At 43.1% G+C, this 24,308-nt stretch overlaps 2 protein-coding genes across 4 annotated transcripts in view; one reads left to right on the top strand and one right to left on the bottom strand.

The window, feature by feature from the left end:
• GPATCH11 (G-patch domain containing 11) overlaps nt 1-24,308 on the bottom strand; it is a 1,168,394-nt gene that overhangs the window by 509,079 nt on the left and 635,007 nt on the right. The window lies entirely within an intron of this gene.
• The window catches only part of IPCEF1 (interaction protein for cytohesin exchange factors 1), a 308,348-nt gene that overhangs the window by 59,102 nt on the left and 224,938 nt on the right, over nt 1-24,308 (top strand). For all 3 annotated transcript variants that reach the window (XM_029594417.1, XM_029594415.1, XM_029594416.1), the window contains exon 4: nt 22,712-22,762. In XM_029594417.1, the coding sequence (XP_029450277.1) occupies nt 22,739-22,762 (24 nt within the window). In that variant the 5' untranslated portion in view covers nt 22,712-22,738. The remainder of the gene's footprint in view (nt 1-22,711; nt 22,763-24,308) is intronic.

Raw genomic sequence — 24,308 nt, forward strand, 5'->3', positions numbered from 1 at the left:
ATATGAAGTGCATTATTTGAACAGGCAGATAGTGGTAAAGATGATGAGGTGAAAAAATAAAGAACATTATATGTGCAGATGCATTATTCGAGCGGATACAGAAAATTATTTGAAAATATACATAATATTATTCAAGTATATACAGACAGTTATTTGAACATATACATAACATTGTTGTAGCAAGAGAAGCTGGTGGAGGGTGGTGGGAGCCTATAAATAGCATTGTTAGATCTATAGGAATAGGAGTGGATGGAGGGAGGAAGGCTAAGAAGAAAATTGGAAGTAAGTTATTCAGGGAAAGCTTGTTTAAAGAGCCAAGTCTTCAGCTTTTTTTTTGAATTTTTGGGTGGATGGCTCTAGATGGAGGTCTGGGGGCATGGGGTTCCAGAAGGTAGGTCCTGCAATCGACAGGGCTCGCTCTTTCGTAGAGTTAAGGTGGACTGTTTTAGGAGAGGGGATGTGTAAGGTTTCTAGATATGCTGTCCTTGTTGGGCGATTGGGAGTGTAGAAGTGAAGACTGTTGTCAAGCCATTGTACGTTACAGGTGTGTAAGGTTTTATGTACTATGGATAAAATTTTGTATGAGATTCAGAAGGATATAGGCAGCCAGTGGAGTTGTTGGAGGACTGGGGTGATGTGTTCTGATTTACGGGTGTTAGTATTCTGGCGGCGGCGTTTTGGAGCATTTTGAGTGGTTTAAGGGTTGAAGCAGGGAGGCCTAGAAGCAGGGAATTACAGATGTCAATTTTTGAGAAGATTATGGCTTGAAGCACTGTGCGGAAGTCGTGGAGGGGTTTCAGTTTTTTGAGTACATGCAGTTTGAAGAATCAGTCTGTTAAGGTTGCATTGATACATTTTTTTAGGTTCATCTGGTTATCGATGGTTACGCCAAGGTTGCGTGCATTTTGCTGGAAGGGGGTCAAGGGGGGAGGGGGTTTTTAAGAGGTGAGTGTGCTGTGTTATTGTGTGTGGAGATGATGAGAAGCTCAGTTTTTGCTGTGTTAAGGGCGAGGTGGAGATTAGTGAGGAGGTGGTTTATTTCATTGAGGCAGTTTTTCCAAGTCTTGAGAGACTTGGTGAGGGATTTTTGGATGGGAATAAGGATTTGCACATTGTCCGCATATATGAAGTGGGGGAGGCCAAGGTCTGAAAGGAGTTGGCAGAGGGGCAGGAGGTATATGTTGAAGAGGGTGGATGAGAGGGCAGATCCTTGGGGAACGCCTTGGTTAAGTTTGGTGGGTGTGGATTCTGAGTTACCAGTCTTCACTGTGTAGTGTCTGTCTTTAAGGTAGGATTTGAACCAATGAAGGGCTGTTCCTGCTATGCCGATTTCTGTGAGGCGGCTTATAAGGATGTTGTGGTTAATGGTATCGAAGGAGGAGATGTCAAGTAATGCGAGAATGTAGGAGTGGCCATGGTCAAGTCCTTTGAGGATGGTGTCTGTGAGGGAGAGTAAGAGGGTTTCTGTACTGTAAAACTTGTGGAAACCGAATTGTGAGGAGGATAAGATGCTGTGGTTTTCTAAGTGTTCTGTGAGTTGGGTGTTGATTTTTTTCCATGATTTTGGCAATGAAAGGAAGATTGGATATGGGTCAATAGTTTGATGAGTCGGAGGGGTCGAGATTAGGTTTTTTGTAGGATGGGTTTTAGTACTGCTTGCTTTAAGGATTGAGGGATTGTTCCGCATTGATTATCTCGGCCAGGGGTTTGGCGATAGTACTTGGGATGGATAGGAGTGATTTAGTGGGGATGTTGTCGGATGGGTGTGAGGAGGGCTTTAGTTTCTTTAGAACGTACTCAATTTCTAATGCGGATGTTGAATCAAGGGCATCTAGGATTGTATTCTGATTGATAGGCGGAGAGTGCGGGAGGGGGGAGGGTGTGGGGAAGCGTATCAGTATTTTTGTGATTTTATCATGGAAGAACTGGGCAAGTTCATCACATTTGATTTTGGAGTCCTCATCGGTGGTGGTGGTGGTGGTGGTGGGGGGAAACGTTTTAGTGAGGGCAGCTACATATGTGAAAAGGGCTTTGGGGTTGTATTGGTAGTTATGGATTTTAGCTGCGTAATGGTTGCGCTTAGTTTTGAGGATTGTGATTCTATAGGTGTATAGTACGGATTTGTATGCAGACAAATGGGTGGGGGAGGGGTCCTTGCGCCATTGTCTTTCTTTTAATCTGAGGTCATGTTTCAGTCTTCTTAGTTCGGGGGTGTACCAGGGTTTTTTGGCTTGACATGCGTGATTTATCTTTTTAGATGAAAGGGGGCAGAGGTTATTGGCAATATTGCTTGTGAGGCTTTCCAGGTGGAGAACGCTGTGTCAGGGTTTGATAAGTCGATGTGGTGGAGGGAGTTGGTTATCGCGGTGATTAATCGTCTTTGTTGCAGGGTTTCCTATAGTTAATTAATGGTATTATTGTGTTTAGGGGGGGGAGGGGATTGCAATGCTTATTTCCTGTGATGAACTAAGAGATCCCTAGAGGAGCTGCAGATTTTCTGGTTGAAAACTGGAGGGAAAGGAGAGTTCTTTTTTAGTTCCTTTTCCCTTGGAAAATCCTAGGCCCCAGGCAGTGGAACAAGGACTTTTTAGATGTAAGAGACTTTCCCCAATTGTTTTACCTTTTTGAAATTAGAGGAGGTTTCTCCCCTGCTTGGAATTTAATTTGAAAGAAAGATTTCCATCCTTCCTTTCTCCTTTGGGAATTTTATTTTCCCCACCTGGTCCCCTCAGCCCTAGCTGACAGAAATTTTGAGGAGATGGGAGACTTATCCAGTGTCAGTGAATTGGCAGAATCATGAGATAATAGAGCTTGGGGCACTCATCCGGTGTTACCCACTTATTGTGCCCATCCAGAGCAACAGAGTAAGGAAAGAGAAGTGGATATCCAGGAAACAAATTCAAGGTATCTGACTGGTCAGTCTAAATTGGGAAGGCAACTCTACCAATTATGGTAATCCAGGAATGCTTCATGATTCTAACCCAGAATAAATTTGGAGAAGAGATGACTGAGGGGGGATATGATAGAAGGCTACAGAATCATCAAAGGACTTGAACAAGTTAATGTAAATCGGTTATTTACTCTCTCAGATAATAGAAGGACCAGGGGGCACTCCATGAAGTTAGCAAGTAGCTCATTTAAAACAAATCGAAAAAAATTCTTTTTCACTCAGCGCATAGTTAAGCTCTGGAATTCATGGCTAGAGGATGTGGTTGCAGCAGTTAGTGTAACTGGGTTTAAAAAAGGTTTGGATAAGTTCCTAGAGCAGGGGTCGGGAACCTTTTTGGCTGAGAGAGCCATGACCGCCACATAATATAAAATGTAATTCCGTGAGAGCCATACTAACTACAACCCCCCACCCTCCTGACCCCCCCCAAGACCTGCCAAATTAATTTACTACAACCCCCCACCCTCCTGACTCCCCCAAGACCTGCCAAAAGTCCCTGGCGGTCCAGTGGGGGTCCAGGGCTCGCAGACAAATCTTTAACAAAAAAGTAAAAATCTAACAAACCCCCCCACCCTCCTGATGCCCCCCAAGACCTGCCAAATTAATTTACTACAACCCCCCACCCTCCTGACTCCCCCAAGACCTGCCAAAAGTCCCTGGCGGTCCAGTGGGGGTCCAGGGCTCGCAGACAAATCTTTAACAAAAAATTAAAAATCTAACAAACCCCCCCCACCCTCCTGACACCCCCCAAGACCTCCAAAATTAATTTACTACAACCCCCCACCCTCCTGACCCCCCCCCCAGACCTGCCAAAAGTCCCTGGTGGTCCAGTGGGGGTCCGGGAGCGATCTCCTGGATTTGGGCTATCGGCTGCCAGTAGTCAAAATGGCGCCGACGGCCCTTTGCCCTCACTATGTCACTGGGGTCGACCAATGGTGGCGGTAGCCCCTGTGACATAGTAAGGGCAAAGGGCCGTTGACGCCATTTTGATTACTGGCAGCCGACGGCCCTTTGCCCTTACTATGTCACAGGGGCTACTGCCGCCATTGGTCGACCCCAGTGACATAGTGAGGGCAAAGGGCCGTCGGCGCCATTTTGACTACTGGTAGCTGACAGCCCAAGTCCAGGAGATCGCTCCCGACTGCTCCTGGACCCCCGCTGGACCACCAGGGACTTTTGGCAGGTCTTGGGGGGGGAGGGGGTCAGGAGGGTGGGGGTGTAGTAAATTAATTTTTGAGGTCTTGGGGGCATCAGGAGGGTGGGGGTTTTTGTTAGATTTTTACTTTTTTATTAAAGATTTGTCTGCGAGCCTGATGCAGCCATCAAAAGAGCCACATCTGGCTCGCGAGCCATAGGTTCCTGACCCCTGTCCTAGAGGATCAATCCATAAACTGCTATGACGTTATTTGCCAGGTATTTGTGACTTGGCTTGGCCACTGTTGGAAACAGGATGCTGGGCTTGATGGACCCTTGGTCTGACCCAGTATGGCAATTTCTTATCTTCTTATGTAAGGAAAGGAACCTGATGCTTGATTTACAGAAGCAAAGATTTACCCATTTACCAATGTGACATGGAAGCCATTTGTCAAGTTTACTGCAAGTCATCAGTAAAGTTGTGATGGAACACCAGCTTTGCATCCAGTGACCTGAAGCCTATTAAAAAGGCCACACTGCCGGCAGGCAGCACTTGTCTTGTAGCACAGCACCTTTAACTGGACTGCACTTTCTCTACCACTGCCAAACTTTCATCACTCTACCCATTGTTGCTGAAGAGGAAGCACAGAGGTGTTCCCAGGGTGGGAAGTCCTGCCCATGCAGGGTCGATGATTTCATTTTCCAGTGACCTGAAGCCTATTAAAAAGGCCACACTGCCAGTGGGCTTACCAGCGAAGGGCCATAGGCAAAGAGCCTGCCCCTTTTCTGGCCCCTTCGCTGCCTATTCTTTTATTTGTTATGTTGGCTAAGATAGTTTTAAGTTTTTTGTTGTTTTCTTTTGAGGGATTACTAATGGCTTCAATCCACATAATTTCAGGTAGGGGAAAATATGCATCTGGTTTAGCCCTGGCTTTGCATAGCAGGGTGGAGAGATCATACTCAATTGACTAATTTGAGGTCCATAAATGGTGATAGGAGTTTTGATATGGCCCATTTATTTTTAAATATTATGTACATTATTGCATTGTCAGCAATGATTAAAGGGGATCTGATTTTTCCTTTAGTTTAGGAAAGATGTCCAGATTTATTTTTTTATTTCAGAAGCATGGCATACAGAGGCTGATGCTTTCAGTCTGAACCAGATGTGCTTGCCCCCTTCCCCGGTATCTATGTCATGCTAGAGAGGGTGACAGGGTGGGGAGTTATGGTGGGATTTAGTGAGAAGTTACCGGTAACAATTCTGCCTCATGAATTGTGTGAGGAGGGGGAGAGTGTGGTTATTTCATGAGGTAAAACTGGACTTATGGGGTTACTTTATCTCTTGCCTGGCTTATCTAGGTTAACTTTGGATATGCTTTTGAATTTTATTACATCGTCATTTTTATGTTCCCCTAACTTGTTATTAGTAGATTTTAATATTCAGGTTGATAATTTGTCAAATTCTTTAGTTAGGGGGTTCCTTACAACAATTGATGCAATGGGCTTATCTCAAATGGTGACATTGCTAACATATAAGGCAGGACACACATGAGATTTGCTACTGGTTCCAAGTGGGTTTTTTTCTCTCTTAATGTAGTGACTGAGTTAAACTTAGAGGTTCCTTGGTCAGACCCTGCATTGATCTCTTTTAAGTTTAGACCATTGGTAGATTTGGGGGTTTCAGGGAGGTTCAAAAGTTTTTGTTTTTGTTTTTTATCAAACAAGAGGAGATGTTGATGTTAGTAATTTTAGAGAAGAGTAGATTCTAAACAAGGATCAGCTTAAAGACAATTCTTTCACTGTCATGGCTGATTCATTATCAGATTTATTGACTTCTACAATTGATAAGGTAGCTCCATGAAAAACCATAGGTAGGAATGTTACTCGCAGATGAGTTCCATGGGTTACTGGTTTTCTCCTTATTCTGAAAAGAGAGATGAGGAAGAAAGAGCAGTTTTGGAGGAAGCACAAAGTGATGGAATCAAGAATAGATTATTAGTCAGCACGGGCTAGCTACAAAGAGCAATTTGGGTCCTAACTAGAGATGTGAATCGTGTGATCGATCGTCTTAACGATCGATTTCGGCTGGGGGGGGGAGGGAATCGGATCGTCGCGATTTTGTTTTTTTAAATATCGTGTAAATCGTAAATCGGGGGAGGGCGGGAAAACTGGCACACTAAAACATCCCTAAAACCCACCCCGACCCTTTAAAATAAATCCCTCACCCTCCCTCAACCCCCCAAAATGTCTTAAATTACCTGGGGTCCAGTGGGGGGGGTCCCGTTGTGATCTTCCACTCTCGGGCCACGGGTGCGTTGATAGAAATGGCGCCGGCGCTACCTTTGCCCTGTCATATGACAGGGCAAAGGTAGCGCCGGCGCCATTTTGCTTCCTGTCCCCCGACGTCACGAGCATAGGAGATCGCTCTCGGACCCCCGCTGGACCCCCAGGGACTTTTGGCCAGCTTGGGGGGGCCTCCTGACCCCCCCAAGACTTGCCAAAAGTCCAGCGGGGGTCCGGGAACGACCTCCTGCACTCGAATCGTGTTGCCATATTGCAAAATGGCCATATGGCCGGCGCCATTTTGCAAAATGGCGCTGGCCGTACGGCAACACGATTTGAGTGCAGGAGGTCATGCCGGTTTTCCCGCCCTCCCCTTCCCCCGATTTACGATTTTTGACGATAAATCGGGGGAATTCCTATTAAATATCGCCTCTAACGATTTTTGACGATTTAAAATATATCGGACGATATTTTAAATCGTCAAAAAACGATTCACATCCCTAGTCCTAACAACAGGCTTATTATACCTCTAAGTTACAGGGGGCTATTAATCACCCTCATGACTTATTTCAATTAGTAAACTGCTTAGTGGAGTTCCCTGAGTTAATAAATGAGGACGTTTTAGATGCTTCTACCTTTGCACAATTTTGCGAGACTAAGAGTTCTAACCTGACCTCCTCTTCGGGGTCTTCTTTTCTCCTAGGATTGGATTTGTTTTTCGAAGGAGGGGATCAAGGCCAGTGGTCTGGTTTTGAGCCTGTGGCTTCGACTTAAGTGGCAGGGGTACTTAAGGCTTTGAGGTCATCACGTAGTCCTTATGATGCAAGTCATTTTTTAGCTTTTACACACATTATCAGATATTTTTCTTAGTCTGGTGACACAATTGGTAAATTATTCTTTACAGGAGGGGATTTTTCCAAAGCAATATAAAAGGGCAGTTGTGTGGCCAATTAAAAAAAATTCTTCACTGTCTCAAACTGACCCAACCAACTATTGCCCTATTTCTATTTTTCCCTCTTTGGGATAGGTTGAGAAACTGGTTTTGATTCAACATGTTGATTATGTGGAGGATAATAGTATTTTAAGTGATCTCCAAGGTGGATTTAGGTATGGGAACAGCACAAAAACAGTGTTGGTGTTGCGATTCTGCCCTGTTTGGGCAGTCTCTTACCCTTTTTTCTTTTTGCTGCTGTTTCTTCAGCGTGGCTGGGGCCGCGCTGTTCCAGCTTTTCCTGCTGTCCAGGGCTGCCGATGCTTCCTTTGCAGCAGGAGCCGTGCTATTACACTCAATATGTCCGGAGACCGCTGATGTTTTCTTTGCCTGCCTGGTGGCAGGAGACCACTCGGGTGAAGTACTGCGGCTTGGGAGCCACCAACAGCCTTCCTATGCTGCCAGGAGACCGCATACAGCACCGCCCATGTGGCTCGGAGGCCACTGAACTTACCTTGAGCCCTCCGTGGGGAAGGGCCATCATCCCCAGCCTTGCCTGATGCCCAAACCATCCTTGGTCCATCTTCTGTGGCAGGAAGTTGCCTCCAACATTGGGGCTTGCTTCAGGGCCTAGTTCCTGCTCCTGCAGTCTTCAGCGGCAGGGACGCTGCTCTCCAAGGGCCTGCTCCTTCTTCCTAAGGGGTGAAGCCGCACCTCCTTTCCTCTTTTAAAGGTACAGCCAGGTAGTGATACACCTCTGATGTCAAGGGAGTCTCCTCTTTAGCCCTATAAAAATGGCCTGGCTTCACTTCTACCTGCCTTCGCAAAGAGCCAATCCTCCTTAGGACTTCTCTTCATTTTCAGCTTCTCGTTGGCACTCTGTTCTTCATGGGATCCCGTGTCTTCATTCAGATGTTCTTCGCCCAGATGTATTTATCATGGTCTCTTGTCTCATCTTGTTAGTTCAGTTATCCTGATGTCTCCTTCGTCCGTCTCATTGGATCTGCTTGATGTGTTGTTCATCAGATCTCCTGGACTTCTCTTCATCTTCCATTGACCTCATCTCCAGATATCTTCATCTTGTTTTCTCAACTCTGGAACCTGGACTCTCACTAATCCTTGTTCCGTTATCGTCTCCCATGCCTGGCCTTGGTTGGCTGTGCATGGTGTGTCTTGGTGCAGGCCTCATCTGAGTCTTCGTTGGATTCTTCTATCAACCTGTGTGGGGGAACCATGGCGTGGTCCACAACCAGCCTCAACTGGCTGTGTAGGGCGCGCCTGCCAGCATGGTCTGCACCCAGCTCTCATCGGCTGTGTAGGGCACATGATGTGGCAGTACCTATTTAGTATGGTGGTTTGTGACTCTGTCGGAGTCCTTCTCTTCTAGCAACTCTGAGTTCATCTCAGTCCTTCTTCATCAACTATATATATTGATTCATTCTTTTCAATCAACTTGCATTTTGTTATCGTCTCCATGAAGCCCTCACGTATCCTGTATCTTTGATGTCTTCGTCCTTCAACCACTGTCCGTCCTGTTGCAGTTCCTGCTCCTGTGCGGCAGGTCTGAAAGGGCTATCGAATGGTCGGAGGACTACTCCAGAGACCAACATTACGTTGTTGGGTCTCTTTGCTGTGTACAGGTTCGGCAGAGGTTAGGGCGCTACTTCGAGTACATCTAGCAACACCAGCCCAAGCTTGGACACTCTTCACCTGCCTCGGCACTTGCCGGAGCTCCTCTGTGGCTGCATCGTGGCCCAGGGGCACACAATTCCTCAGAAATGGAATCGCCTCCTGCATTTCCACAATAGTTGGTTTCCGTGGCAGATTTTGTGTTTCATGAACTAGACCAAAAGCACCCTGATATTATGCTAGACGTAGCCTCTGCATTTGATTCTGTTCCCGACAACTTGTTGCTTAAATGGCTTATAGAGGTTGGAATTGGTGGTAGGGCAATACGATGGTTCCATTCTTTTCTTTTAGGGCAATCTCTGCAGGTAAAAGTATGTAATACAGTTTCAGCTTGATTTCCGATGGGCTTTGGAGTTCCTCAAGGCTCATCGCGTTCCCTTCTTTTGTTTAATATTTATTTGAGCCCATTATGCCAGCTGATAATGAATATGGGAGTCTTTTTTAGGTTATATGCTGATGATATTCAGCTAGTATTCTCTGTAAAGAGCTCCACAAATGATACAGCAAATACTGTAGGGACTACTATTGAGGAAGTAAATTGGTGGCTTAAAAATAATGGCCTAATCCTGAATATTAGAAAAACAGAGGTCCTACCTGTAGTAAGGTTAGAAGAGGCAATCCTCTTTCCTAAAGTGTTTGTGGATGGAAGTGAGGTGAGTCTGTAGAGGTTGTCTGGGATTTATTATTTTGGATAGCTCATTTTCATTTCAGAGTTACCTGCAAAGGGTTATGAGAAATGTTTTTTTCAAACTACGTAAATTATGGCATTTAAGGTTTGTTTTAAGTCAGGAGGATTTTAATATCCCAATTCATTCCTTCGTGTTATCTTCTCTGGATTAAGAGAATGCTTTGTATATTGGTTTACCAAAATGCCACCTGCGCTTGCTCCAGTTGCTGTAAAACTCGGCTGCTCGGCTGGTGGCCAGATGCGCATTAAGAGATCGTATTTCCCCAGTTTTGTATCAGCTGCACTTGCTGCTAATTGAGTAACAGGTGCATGTTATAAAAGCAGCGCATCCATGTGTGTGCGCTGGGAACCACGTGCTCATGGATGTGTTCGCGGGTTTTAAAATTTACCCGTCAGTCTCTTGTATGATCTTTATCCTGTTGGACTATCATTTTGGTTGCCCTTCTCTGTACCTTCTCCATCACAACTGTATCTTTTTTAAAATGCGGTGACCAGAATTGTACACAGTATTCAAGGTGCGGTCTCACCATTGAGCGATACAGAGGCATTATGACATTTTCCGTTTTATTCACCATTCCCTTTCTAATCATTCCCAACATTCTGTTTGCTTTTTTGACTGCTGCAGCACACTGAACCGACAATTTCAATGTGTTATCCACTATGACGCCTAGATCTCTTTCTTGGGTAGTAGCACCTAATATGGAACCTAACATTGTGTAATTATAGCATGGGTTATTTTTCCCTATATGCATCACCTTGCACTTGTCCACATTAAATTTCATTTGCCATTTGGATGCCCAATTTTCCAGTCTCAGAAGGTCTTCCTGCAATTTATCACAATCTGCTTGTGATTTAACTACTCTGAACAATTTTGTATCTTCTGCAAATTTGTTACCTCACTTGTTGTATTTCTTTCCAGATCATTTATAAATATATTGAAAAGTAAGGGTCCCAATACAGATCCCTGAGGCACTCCACTGCCCACTCCCTTCCACTGAGAAAATTATCCATTTAATCCTACTCTCTGTTTCCTGTCTTTTAGCCAGTTTGTAATCCACGAAAGGACATCGCCACCTATCCCATGACTTTTGACTTTTCCTAGAAGCCTCTCATGAGGAACTTTGTCAAATGCCTTCTGAGAATCCAAATATACAACATCTACCGGTTCACCTTTATCTACATATTTATTAACTCCTTCAAAAAAGTGAAGCAGATTTGTAAAGCAAGACTTACCTTGGGTTAAGCCATGCTGACTTTGTTCCATTAAACCATGTCTTTATATATGTTCTGTGATTTTGATATTTAGAACACTTTCCACTATTTTTCCTGGCATGCCGATGATCATTTTGCTTTCTTTCCATCTTTCTTAATGTGTGGAATACATCTGGACTGTGCTTCTAGGATGGTATTTTTTAACAATGACCACGCCTCTTGGTCTGTAGTTTCCCGGATCACCCCTGGAGCCCTTTTTAAGTATTGGGGTTACATTAGCCACCCTCCAGTCTTCAGGTACAATGGATGATTTTATTGATAGTTTACAAATTTTTACTAATGGGTCTGAAATTTCATTTTTGAGTTCCTTTAGAACCCTGGGGTGTATACCATCTGGTCCAGGTGATTTGCTACTCTTCAGTTTGTCAATCAGGCCTACCACATCTTCTAGGTTCACCATGATTTAGTTCAGTCCATCTGAATCATTACCCATGAAAACCTTCTCTGATACGGGTATCTCCCCAACATCTTCTTCAGTAAACACTGAAGCAAAGAAATCATTTAATCTTTCTTTGATGGCTTTATCTTCTCTAATTGCCCCTTTAACCCCTCGATCATCTACCGGTCCAACTGACTCCCTCACAGGCTTTCTGCTTCAGATATATTTTTAAAAGATTTTGCTGTGAGGTTTTGCCTCTACGGCCAACTTCTTTTCAAATTCTCACTTAGCCTGTCTTATCAATGTCTTACATTTAACTTGCCAGCGCTTATGTATTATCCTATTTTCTTCTGTTGGATCCTTCTTCCAACTTTTGAATGAAGATCTTTGGGCTAAAATAGCTTCTTTCACCTCACCTTTTATCCATGCCGATGATCATTTTGCTTTCTTTACATCTTTCTTAATGTGTGGAATACATCTGGACTGTGCTTCTAGGATGGTATTGTTTAACAATGACTACGCCTCTTGCACACTTTTTACCTTTGTAGCTGCTCCTTTCAGTTTTTTTCTAACTACTTTTCTCATTTTATCAAAGTTTCCCCTTTTGAAAGTTTAGCACGAGAGCCTTGGATTTGCTTACTGTCCCCCTTCCAGTAATTAATTCAAATTTGATCATATTATGATGACTATTGCCAAGCGGCCCCACCACCATTACCTCTCTCACCAAATCCTGTGCTCCACTGAGAATTAGATCTAAAATTGCTCCCTCTCTTGTCAGTTCCTAAACCAATTGCTCCATAAAGCTATCATTTATTCCGTCCAGGAACTTTATCGCTCTAGCATGTCCCGATGATACATTTGCCCAGTCAAGATCTATCGTTCACCACACCTTGTATATCATGTGCAGTTCTGGTCACCCCATCTCAAGAGAATTAGAAAAGTTTTAGAAAAGGGCAACAAACATGATAAAGGAGATTTATTGACTCCCCTACAATGAAAGGGTAGGCAGGTTAGGGCTTTTCAGCTTGGAGAAGAGATGGCTAAGAGGACATATGATAGAGGTTTATAAAATCATGAATGAGTGGAATAGGTAAATAGGGAACAGTTATTTACCCTTTCAAATAGTACTAGGATTAGGGGAAACTCCATGAAACTAACTGGTAGCAGATTTAAACAAGTTGGAGAAAGTACTTTTTCACTGAATGCACAATTAAGCTGTGTAATTTGTTGCTGGAGAGCATGATCATAGCTTAGCAGGTTTAAAAGAGGTTTAGCAACGTTCCTGGAGGAAAAGGCCATAAATATTTAGTAGCCAAATGAACTTGGGGAAACCACAGTTTATCCCTGAGTGTGAGCAACAAAAAACTGGTTCTCCACTTTGGGATCTGCTGGGTAATTGTGACCTGGACTTCTCACTGTTAGAATCCCAGCATGGCACTTCTCAGGGTAGCTTGGGATTTATTTAATGTTTGGGTACTTGCCAGGTACTTGTGACTTGGATTGACCACTGCTGGAGATAGAATACTGGGCTTGGTCTGGCTAAGTATGGCATATCTTATGTTCTTATGTTTTGCATAATCCTGGGCAAGCCACTTCATCTGACTGTGACTTTGTGTCTGTGTCAGTATTCTGCCAGGCCATCCAGCTCAGATCATACTACTAAAAATGCAAAGTACTTTGAGCGTCATGGTAAAAACACATTGCACAAATTCTATTTTTTCCATCAATAATATTATGTTTCTTCTAATGATACTTGAATATCAGGGTAGGGTATCGCCATAACAATCAAATCACAACTTTTGATTAATTTAGACTCTGCCACGAAATGAATATCAAGTTCTTTTTAAAGATGGGTTAACTAGTTTCAGTTAAAATCTGAACCATTTCCCCCACCTACTACCCTAGAATTGACTCAAGCTGGAAGAATCAGGCTATTTCTACTTTGGTCTCAGACGGAATGCAAACCCTCACAACTCCTACCTACTCGTGTGTACTTGGTGAGTTTGATAAAGCAAGAAAAAAAAAAAAGAATCATTAAGCTACAAAAACAAAACTAATAAAATATACCACAGCATTACCCTTTGTAGCAAATTTGTAGTCTCTGACTCCACTGGTTCTAATGAGAAGCGACTAAATTTAGTGAGGCTGAATAGTCTTTAATGTAAGGAAGGTTTCACTCCTTACTACATATTTTTGCCTTTTTCAATCTGCTGGGGGAATTTTGCATTTTTGGATCCTCCCTAGTTGGTTGGCCATTCCCCCTTGTTTTGGATTTGGCTAAGTTCTCATATATAAACTAGGTTGAGCAGGAAGAAGGTGTGCTTGGATGTGGTTTTTGGGTGGAAGTGGAAGGTGCTGCTCCTGTGAATCCCATTAGGTCCTCGTCTGCACCCGTGGGAGAGTTCTAAGAGTGAATTTTTTTATTTTTGAGAGAGTTGGGTTGTTTTTTTACCTGCTCCCAGTTCAGGAGGGAACCTCCTTGCCTGAAAGGACAGGATTGGGTGCTGTTTGCCCTGCTGCCAGTCAAGGTGGGGTCTGCGTTTGCCTGGGGTACTACTTTGACCTGCTTCCAGTAAAAGAGTGGCCTGTAATGACCTAGAAGGAGAAGTAGTAAGAACTGAGTTTTTGTGCAATTTTGTATCATCTAGTTTGAAGGAGGAAGTTTGCTTTCTTACCATCAGTACCCTGACTACTTTTGAGAGGAGATTTTTTTTTTCTTTCCTATCACTGGGAATTGAGCTTTTGGAGACCTGGACACTGATTCAGAGGCTGAACCTGAAGGGAGAGACTTTGGTGCTTGGAGCTACTGTCCTGTGTTTTCCTTTTGTATGATTTCACCTTTCTTTGTCTGGAATCCATTTTTATAAGTCTCTGCCTGCTTTTTTCTACCCCAAGAACCAGCCTGCTGAACTGAAGAGATCTGCCTATGTGAGTACAACTGGGCAAGAGACGGGTTGGCTGTAAGAGACTGTACAAGCTACCTACCCCCAGGAGCTTAGGGTCCCCGAGGTGTGTTCTCCTCCCTGCCGGCTGAACCTGGCCCCCTTGGTGGCTTACTGCAGTGTTGTAGACAGTGCGAATGGGGGAGAAGAGTAATCCGCAAGACGGTGGCCCCAGGAATTTCTATTGTGACTCCCGGATTAGGGATGTCAAAAACAAGAGGGGGTTACATTAATAACATCCATTTTCTAGCTTAGCATACCCCTTCTGGCTTTAGCAAGGTCATTCTAGGGCCTTTTCAGAAATAGGGCTCTCTGACATTTTTCAAAATTTCCAAATACTCTGAGGCACATGATGAATTTGTCTACTGTACACTACTAAAATTATATCCCATTGTACGCTGTTTTACTCTGGCATTTATTTCTGCCTCTTTTTAATGAAAGCATCATTACAACAAATTTTAATAGACTATAAAACAACATACTTGTAAATACAGCCACAGGTATTCAGTGGCTAAAGGAGCTGTTGTATCTTCTGCTGTATCTTAGGGACTCTGTTTCCTCTCTCCTGCAGTACAGAGTGCATTGCGTTTCTACATATCTGACAGTAAACCATAAAACATGATGACAGATAAATGATGGATAACAAGCAGAAAGTAGGTAAATTACATAATAAAACTCTGTGCAATCCCGGCTACTTTTTACATGGTCACCCTGCCCACAGTTTTAAATTGTTATGACCTGGGTGATCGGAGCATGCTGAGAGATAGTGTGGAAAAGTATTGTGTGGGGCGCAGATGGGCAGAGGGAGATCTGCCCCTGTACATTTTTGAGAGGTCTGTGAAGGGCTGCGGAAAGTTTTACTGCCTTGAGTCATGCTTGATTGCCCTAGCCAAAAGAGTGGATCTCAGGTTTCAGGAACGAGTACAGGAAAACAGAGTTCCCCACCAGTCCATTTGTGTCTGACTCCTCAGTTCCAGCATTCCATGGCATCCTCGTACATTCCAGTGCAGACCGCCCCAGTAGGGAAACTTATGCAACTGGGTTGCTCTAAGATTGTCGAGGAGAAAAAGCACAGAAGGAGACAATTAAATCTCTGCCTATATTGTGCCAGTCTGGGGAACTTCGCCAACCGCTGTATTAAGAAGCTGGGAAACTCGCATCCCTAGGAATGGATGGAGAGGCAAGCTTAGGGCAGAGTCCCTCACTTTCCACAATTCCTGGTTCCTGCCCATATCAGCATCGAGCAGACCACGATTCTCACAGAGGCTTTCCTTGATTCTGGGGCAGGAGGAAACTTTATCAAAGAGGTACTATTTCAGCAACATAGCCTGCCCACAACCATCTTGGCAAGTGCCCTCACCATTTTCTCTGTTTACGGAGATCCTCTGCCCGGTCACATAACGTTGGTCACTGCTCCCCCTTCTAAGGCAGACAGACCTTTTCTATAGTGAATGTATCAGCTTTTACGTTCTGACTACGGCAGACAATTCTGTTGTTCTCATGCTGCCCTGGCTCCACTTTCACCAGCCGGTCATAGACTGGAACACACTGCCATTTGCCCGATGGAGCCTTACATGCATGCAGAACTGCTTGTCTCCTGCCCTGCCATCAGTCACCATAGCTTGGGCTATGGCATCTAGTTTACCTGGCTTTCTGCCCCAGTATGCAGAGTTCTTGGACATCTTCAATAAACAAGAGGCCAAGAAACTGCCACCTCATCTTTCTTATGACTGCCCGATAGATCTCATACTGGGAAAATGCCCCCTTGAGTTTGGGTTTATCCGTTGTTGGAACCAGAGATGCAGGCCATGACTAAGTATATCCAAGAAACTTTAGAAAATGGCTTTATTCAGCCCTCATCTTTTCCTGCAGATGCAGGCTTTTTCTTTGTGGGAAAAAAGGATGGTTCCCTGCATCGATTATTGGGGCCTTAATGCATTAACGCGAAAGAACTGCTATCCCTTGCCATTAATCACGGAATTGTTTGACTGTCTCCGAGGGGCACAAATCTTCACAAAGCTAGACCTATATGGAGCTTACTATCTTATACAGATATGTGAGGGTGATGAATGGAACATGGCCTTCAATACCAGGGATGGCCATTATGAGTATTTAGTGATGACCTTTGGCCTCTGCAATGCCCCTGCTGTCTTCCAACACATGGTCAATGAGATATTCTGAGATCTTCTATATTCTCATGTGGTGGTGTACTTAGAAGATATCCTCATCTTCTCTGAATCCCTGGCACTACACTGGCAGAATGTAAAACAGGTGCTGCAGGTGCTGCAAGACCACCATCTATAAGCCAAATTATAAAAATGCACTTTTGCACAAAGAGAGTTACTATTTCTGGGTTATATCATCTCCAAGAATGGGTTTTATATGGGACCAGAGAAGCAGAAGGTCATTGAGGACTGGCCCCAACCTGTGAGATTTAAAACCCTACAATGCTTTCTGGGCTTTGCCAATTATTTATTTATTTTATTTTATTACTAAAGAAAATTCAGATTTGGCTGCTCTTTATTGGCGGCTTCTCTCACCACCCTCACAAAAAAGGGCACTGACACCAAGCATAGGGTAGAAAAGGCCATCCAGGCTTTCAAGCATCTCAAATAAGTATTCCTTCAAGAGTCCTGCCTTTGCCATTTGGACCTGTCAAAAACCTTTCATCTTGGGGGTAGATGCCTCTGCCACTAGGTAGGAGCTGTCCTCACGCAACATGATGAACATGGAACTGTCTTTCCATGCTCTTATTTTTCTAAAACGTTCACTCCTGCAGAAAGAAAATTATACCACTGGGGATCATGAACTTCTGGCAGTTAAACTGGCATTGGAGGAATGGTACCACCTCTTAGAAGAAGCCAGACATCCAATCGCCATTTATACAGATCACAAAATTCTGGAATTCCTACCACAGACACAACAGTTGAATCTCCATGAAGCCTGATGGTCGTCATTCTTCAACCACATCCATTTTGAGTTACACTATTGGCTGCAGAGAAGAAGCGACAAGCAGACGCTCTCTCTTTACCATTTGAGATGGAAGATGCCCCAGAGGTTCCTTGCCACATCATAGATCCAGCAAGAATTGTGGCCACTGCTGCCATACCCATACCTCCCGAGCATAGAAACATAGAAATATGACAGCAGAAAAAGACCATATGGCCCATCCAGTCTGCCCATCTGTCCAATTAATTTAGCATTATAATTCTCATCACTTTCTTAGAGATCCCCTATAATTATCCTATGTTTTATTGAATTCAGACAATGTTTTTGTCTCCACCCCATCCATTGGGAAGCTGTTCCACATATCATCCCCATTTTTTGTAAAGCAATATTTCCTAAGATTACTCCTGAGTCTACCCCCTTTCAACTTCATCTCATGAGCCCTCATTCTAGAACCTACTTTCCATTGAAAAAGGCTCACCTGGGCATGGAAACTTTTGAGATATTTGAATGTTTCTATCCCTATCCTCTCCCCTATCTTGCCTGTCCTCTAGGGCAGGGCTTCCCAAACCTGTCCTGGGGACCCCACAGCCAGCCAGGTTTTCAGGATACCCACAATGAATATGCATCAGATTAATTTGCATACACTGAGTCACCATGGATATGCAAATGTATCTGAAGCATATTCATTGTGGACATCCTGAAAACCCAAGTGGCTGTGGGGTCCCCTGGACAGGTTTGGGAAGCCCTGCTTTAGGGTTTAGATCATGACGTCTATTCCCATATGCTTTAGAATGAAGATCACTGACCATAGCTAGGTGGCGCTCTTCATCTACTATGTCTTCTTGGATTACAAATTGAGAACATTACTACATTCTACTTACTTGGAAGTTGTGCTGAAGGACTACAGCACTGTTGATTCGGAAATAGAAGTCATCTCTACCTCTCAATTTTGTGATGGTCCACTCGGAGGTCATGCTGGAGGTTTACAGCACTGCTGATTCTGAAGAAAGAAGACATCCCTAGCTACCAGTATTGCGATTGGCCTACTCAGAAGTCATGCTGGGGTTACAGCACTGTTTGATTCCGAAGAAGAAGATATCTCTATTCATCAACTTTACTTAAGGATTACTTGGAAGTCATGTCATAACCTATGGCACTGGTTGATTCCGAGGAAAGAAGAAGATGTTTCTGCTCATCAACTTCGTTGGATCATTCGGAAGTCGTGCTAGGAGTTTACAGCACTGTTTGACGTCATTAGGCTGGGTATTTAAACAACAGCCATGCAACAAACGGATGCCTCAACAACAGGTTGCCTACATTGCCTGTGTAGAGAGTGAGTTGCTTCTTCTTTTTGCTTCCTGTACCTGTGCCTGCCTTGTCTCTCCAGTCCAGCCTGTCTTGTCTTACCCAGCCCTTGCCTTCCTTTCTGCCCTTCCGTTGTCAGTCCTTCTCCTTGTCTCTTACACCTGCTCTCAGGCTGACTTTTGGATCTGACGGGTACTGCAGTTGGTTGCAAGGGTTGACCTTGTGCCATACTGTAAAACTTTGGTAATAGGAAAATCATGATGTCCCCTTGCATGCCACTGAGGCCAAAACAATGGCCTCAATACGCCAAAGTAAGTTTCAGCTGAGTAGCAACATTACTGCAAGATACTCATACTCTTCTTCTTGAGCCCTCAAACCTTTCACGTCCCCCAGTCCTTGAGTCTTCATTCCCCCAGATTCCCCCTCTTCTCCCCCCAGCTCCCAGAGCTTGTGCCTCTTTATGTCCATCTTCTCCCTAGTTCAAGATTTACGTGGTTTGCAGCCCAACCAGGTTTTTTGAAGGGGAGAGAGAGATGGTGGAAAGAAGGGTGTTGGAAGGGAAGAGTGAAGAGTGTAGAGTAGAAGCTAAGGAGAAGCAAAAGCTGGGAGAAAAGAGGAGAGAGTTAGTTACAGGAATGGGGAAAGTGGGCTACCATGATGGTCAGTGGGAAGGAGGCTTGATACACCAAAATGTTGTGAGCCACCAATTTAAATATTTCAAAAAAAAGTTTGTTTAGGGTGTGAAATGTGGGAAATCATTTTTGCCTTTTTATCTTTTCTTTGTGCTAACATCGGTGTGTGAGCATACAAAGTGTCAGAATTCCAAAATGTACAGTATGTTCCTGGGGTAATGCACCTATCATAGAAAATGATGTCAACTACAGTGAGATGAAGTCAGTGCATTGTACTATTCTTAGTGGGGGCCATCCTAAAAAGTGACCTAAAGGAGGTTGATGTAGCTTTTCCCAGCCGCATTGCATTCAGCATAGGATTGGACTTTTCCTTTACTGCTTGCCAAAAGTGGCAAGTCTCTTTCTGCCAAGACATTTTTCTGCCTGCTAAATTTGGGTGAATCGAGCACTTGATGATTAATCTCTTTGGAATTTTGGATACATACAGCACAAGAGAAACTAGTTGGCAACATCCCAGGACACTAGGGCCAAGTCATAAATTTTTTAAATGGATGGTAATGAAACACATACAACAGAGGAGACAGAAGTGTGGCATGCAACCAGAAGTCTTGGAGGAAGCGAGAATTCATGCTTTTCTTGATTAAAATACTTATGAACAAGGCTTAGAACTTTATGATACAGTATTTATTTCAAGTGTCCATGGCACTAATTTTTAAATATTTTAAAATTGAAAGCCCTACACATAAATAAAGCCCTACACATAAATAAAGTGTCATGGAAATGTTTTAAAACCAAACATTAAAGAAATAAATTTCTTGAACATTTGTGAGTTAAACAGTCAAATTACTCAAGCTACAGTTGCATTTATGTAAACTCCAGTGGGTTGCAGAATTTTATTGCACCCTCATTCTTGAAATTCTGTTTCAACTGCATGTTAAAAGGCATACCCTTGACATGGTTAAAGATGCTCCATTTTCATGCTTTCATTTGAATATAATACAGTCATTTCAGTGCTATTGTAGTCCCTGTCCAGATCTGGTCCTGGGCACTAGGGCTCACGGGGAGGCTCATGGCCTAGCACAGGTCCCATGACCTCCTGAGATAGAAAAGTTTGAACTCTTCATGGCTCTTAGGGTTTGTCCTTGCTAGGGTCTTCAGCGTATCTGCCCAATTAAAAGAAAAAAACAAAAAACACAAGCAAAACCACCACATGGACTCCTAGACTGTTGTCCAGTATAAAACGTTGTACAGGCACCAATGACAGGTAAAATAAAGTCCACAATAAGGATACACTACAGGCTTATGAACCCATCAGAAAATCCAAATCAGCACAAAAAACAAATCTCTGTATCAAAAGACTTATGAGGAGAGTCTAAAGGATCTAAATATCTACACCCTGGAAGAGAGGAGGTGTAGTGGAGATATGAATTCAAACCTTCGGATATCTGAAGGGTTTTAATGATGCACAAATTTCAAACCTTTTGTGTTGGAAAAGAAACCTTAGAATTAGGGGTCGTGAAATGAAACTGCAGAGGGGGACGACTCAGAACCAACCTCAGGAAATATTTCTTCACTGAGAGGGTGGTGGATGCCTGGAATGCCCTTCCAGAAGTAGTGGTAAAGACGAAAACAGTGAAAGAATTCAAAGGGGCATGGGATAAGCACTGTGGATCCCTAAAGACTAGAGGTTGAAATGATAGAATGAGTGCATGGGAGTAAGCTGCACTGAGCGGCACTTACTACCCTTAATAGAAGGCATAGGGATTACTACCCTTAACCAATTAGCCTTGATGTTTATGATGCAACTGCATCACCATGGCTGAGAGTGTTAAAAGAGAAAAAAAATAAAAGAGACGCCGATAGTTTCAGAAGTGATTAACTGTCATTCAGTCGCGGTAAGCGTAGAAGATGTAAGCAGTGCCGTGTAAAAAAACTGTGGTTGAGAATGTTATAAGAAGATAACTATGACAGAGACGCAGAGAGGGACAGAAGTAACTAATTGTTATTCAGACGCGGGAAGCGTTGAAGATGTTAGCACTCATTATAAAAATTTGAATAAGATTAAAAACTTGAACAAGACTGAGCTTTTTTAGCCAATTTTAAGCACATATTACACAATTTGTTTTTCACGATTTTTTTCACATAAAAACTTTCAAAAAAAAATTTCCAAGGTAGGATGGAGGTTGGTTTATGATTACAAATTGTAAGATTCTGTGTACAAGGCCGAGGAGGCATGTTACGGAAAATGTATGAAACCTTCCTCATCCTACTTCATTAAGTTTTTCATATGAGTGGGGTAAACTGAGTTGTTTTTGTATGATGCAACTGCAACATTGCTCTCTGCTTTGATGGTGGGAGAAAAAAAAGGGGGATCCTCTTACACCATCAACCTCTGTGCATATATTGTAGGTCTGAAACTATTGCTTGGCATCTCAGCGGGTCTATGTCAAACATTTATCTAGAGTGAATGCTGTCAGTTTGCTATCTTATTTGTTTTGACTTTTTTTTTTTTTTTTTTTGCTGTTCATTGTTACTGTCAAATGAAAAAATCTAAACTTCAGGATATTGATTAGAAGAAAAAAAGCTTAAAGTCTACACCCTCTCCCCCACTCACTACTAAAATAAGAAAAATCAGTTGCCCTATTCTCCTTTCCTTCTGGTAAACCACAATCCTTAAACAGGTTTATGGGCTACTATTTCCCTATTTATGCCCTTTCCATAAGAACATAAGAAATGCCATACTGGATCAGACTGGAGGTCAATCAAGCCCAGAATCCTGTTTCCAATAGTGGCCAATCTATGCCACAAGTACCTGGCAAGATCCCAAACAATAAATAAATAGATCCCATGCTACTAATGTGCAGTGATAAGTAGTGGCTATTCCCCAAGTATACTTGGTTAGTAACAATTTATGGACTTCTCCTCCAGGAACTTGTCCAAACCTTTTTTAAACCCAGCTACGCTGTCTTAACCTCATCTTCCAGCAATGAATTCCAGAGCTTAACTGTGCGTTGAGTAAAAAAATAATTTTATGATTTGCTTTAAATGTGCTACCTAATAACTTCAGGGAATGTTCCCTAGACTTTGTATTTTTTTTAAAAGAGTAAATAACCGATTTACATATATCCATTCTATTCTGCTCATGTACTGTTGCTATTGTGATGAAGGGGAAAACAAATTTTAATAAATTCAAAAATTCAAATTCAGGTTTTATAGATCTTCTAGTTGCTATTTGTAATCCTATGTGAACTGGTTGTCATTAGGGGGACATCAGGTATGTGGCCTCCAGTATAGTTTTCTTCCACATCACATCTAACACATTGGCCAAGTACTATAATATCATTGAGCTGCAAAGCGAGTAGGATATAATAATAGCTCTCTTCCACTATTCAAGAGTTAAGAGCCATGAAAGCAGAACAGTACCTCCACCCAAATTCTATAACAATATTCTGAGCCCTCACCAGGTTAAAATAGTGCAAGCCAATGTCAGCAGCTCAAAAAACCAACCACTGTGTTGTCAAACTCTGGAGTTTAATTATATGCTCTCTTCTTTGTGACAGCTTGATTTGCCCTCCTCAACACCACCGATGGCTGCTGATGGCAATGACACCGTAAGTACCGTTGAGTATCAATATTTTCTATGAATTTTCCAACATTTGTTTTTGGCATGTGCACTGAATCATTCCTCCCCTTGCTATCCTGAGATATCATATTACAAGGCCAGGCTGCCAACCACAAAAGCTAGATTTCTGCCTTAGGTAAAACTCCTTTAGCGCTTTTTGTACAAGCTCGTAGGAAGTTCAGGGGGTTAATTTTCAAATGCTCTTCTACACATACAATATGATAGATATGAGGTCTTATCAAACTGCCTGCCTGATGTGTACATATGCAGACCCTGCAGAGGCATGCCCAGGGACAGAGATGGGGTAGAGTTTTCATTTAAGAGCATACTTTTCAATTCTAAAAAGTATGCATGTATATTTGCATGGAAAATGTATGCTTTCAGGATAGCAGCTGTAACCTATGCAAGTACTTTCAGTAGAATAATTTTCAAACCGAACATACACCCCTTTTAAAAACCTTTTAAAAACTAGTGTAACGTATGCGCTTGTTTGTCACATAGGTTACCCAAAATGTTGCAAAATGTTGCAAAATTACCCTACCTATGTTTTGAGTCAAAGATGGTGTAATGAAGCTCTCCTGGTGGTGAAAAATATGAATTACACCTGAAGAAAGACATACTGCAGTAGTGGATCCCAAACCTGAACCTGTGATCCAAAAGCCAGTTAGATAATTCAGGATATGTCTGTTAAATATGTGTAACGGGCCTCTCAAATGGAGCCCTGTGTCATTGAGGAGTTCACTGGAAAGGATTCTGGGTGGGGGAGTTTGCATAACCTCTATCTGGGAGTTTGTAAATGTTATACCAATGGTTTGAGTGCTGTGATTAGAAAACTATTACTGGGACAGTTGTATGGAAAAGCCAGTAGATGCAATATTTATAGTAAAATTACACCATGGCTGTTCACTTAGGAGACTACAGGAAGAATGGTAGCTAAATTCTAATTTGTGGATTCTCTAGTGGGGGTTGGTATTGTGACTATGTAATCCTGAGTTTGAAGTTTGGTAGGAGAAGTTTGAGTTGGGAAGAACCCACAAGAGGGGCTCCTATCAAAAAGGAGAGGGCTCTGCAGGGGAAAGGTCTGAGGCTGGAGAGATGTTTCTCCGCATGGGGAAATAACTAGGGGACTTGTCTTGAGTCCTGAAGGAGGAGGAGTGGCCTAAGGTCCCACTGCCCATGAAAGACCTGGGATGAGAAGGTCTATAGAGCTTGGAGCTGGGAAATCCAGGGAATCTCTGCCAAACCTTCAAGTATTCTCCTTGCATTGTCCTGAAAGGTTGCTATGAGACGTCAAGATGGGCATGAAGAATCAAGAATCTCATATTGGATTTGGTGTTCTGGAACTCAGTTGAAGCAAAAGTGAAAATGATATTCTGTGAAGGGATTTCATGGAGTAACAAGGGGAGAAGTGGATGGGGGAAAGGTATTCTTTACCATTTTGAAAGAAATAGTTTGTAATGCTAATGCTGGGCAATAAGTTGTTTATTGAAGTCGATGCTGCCAAAGTCTGGCTGTGGAATCTGTGAACCTCTGAT

Source organism: Rhinatrema bivittatum, chromosome 3 (assembly GCF_901001135.1).
Source record: "Rhinatrema bivittatum chromosome 3, aRhiBiv1.1, whole genome shotgun sequence".
NCBI lineage: Eukaryota > Metazoa > Chordata > Amphibia > Gymnophiona > Rhinatrematidae > Rhinatrema > Rhinatrema bivittatum.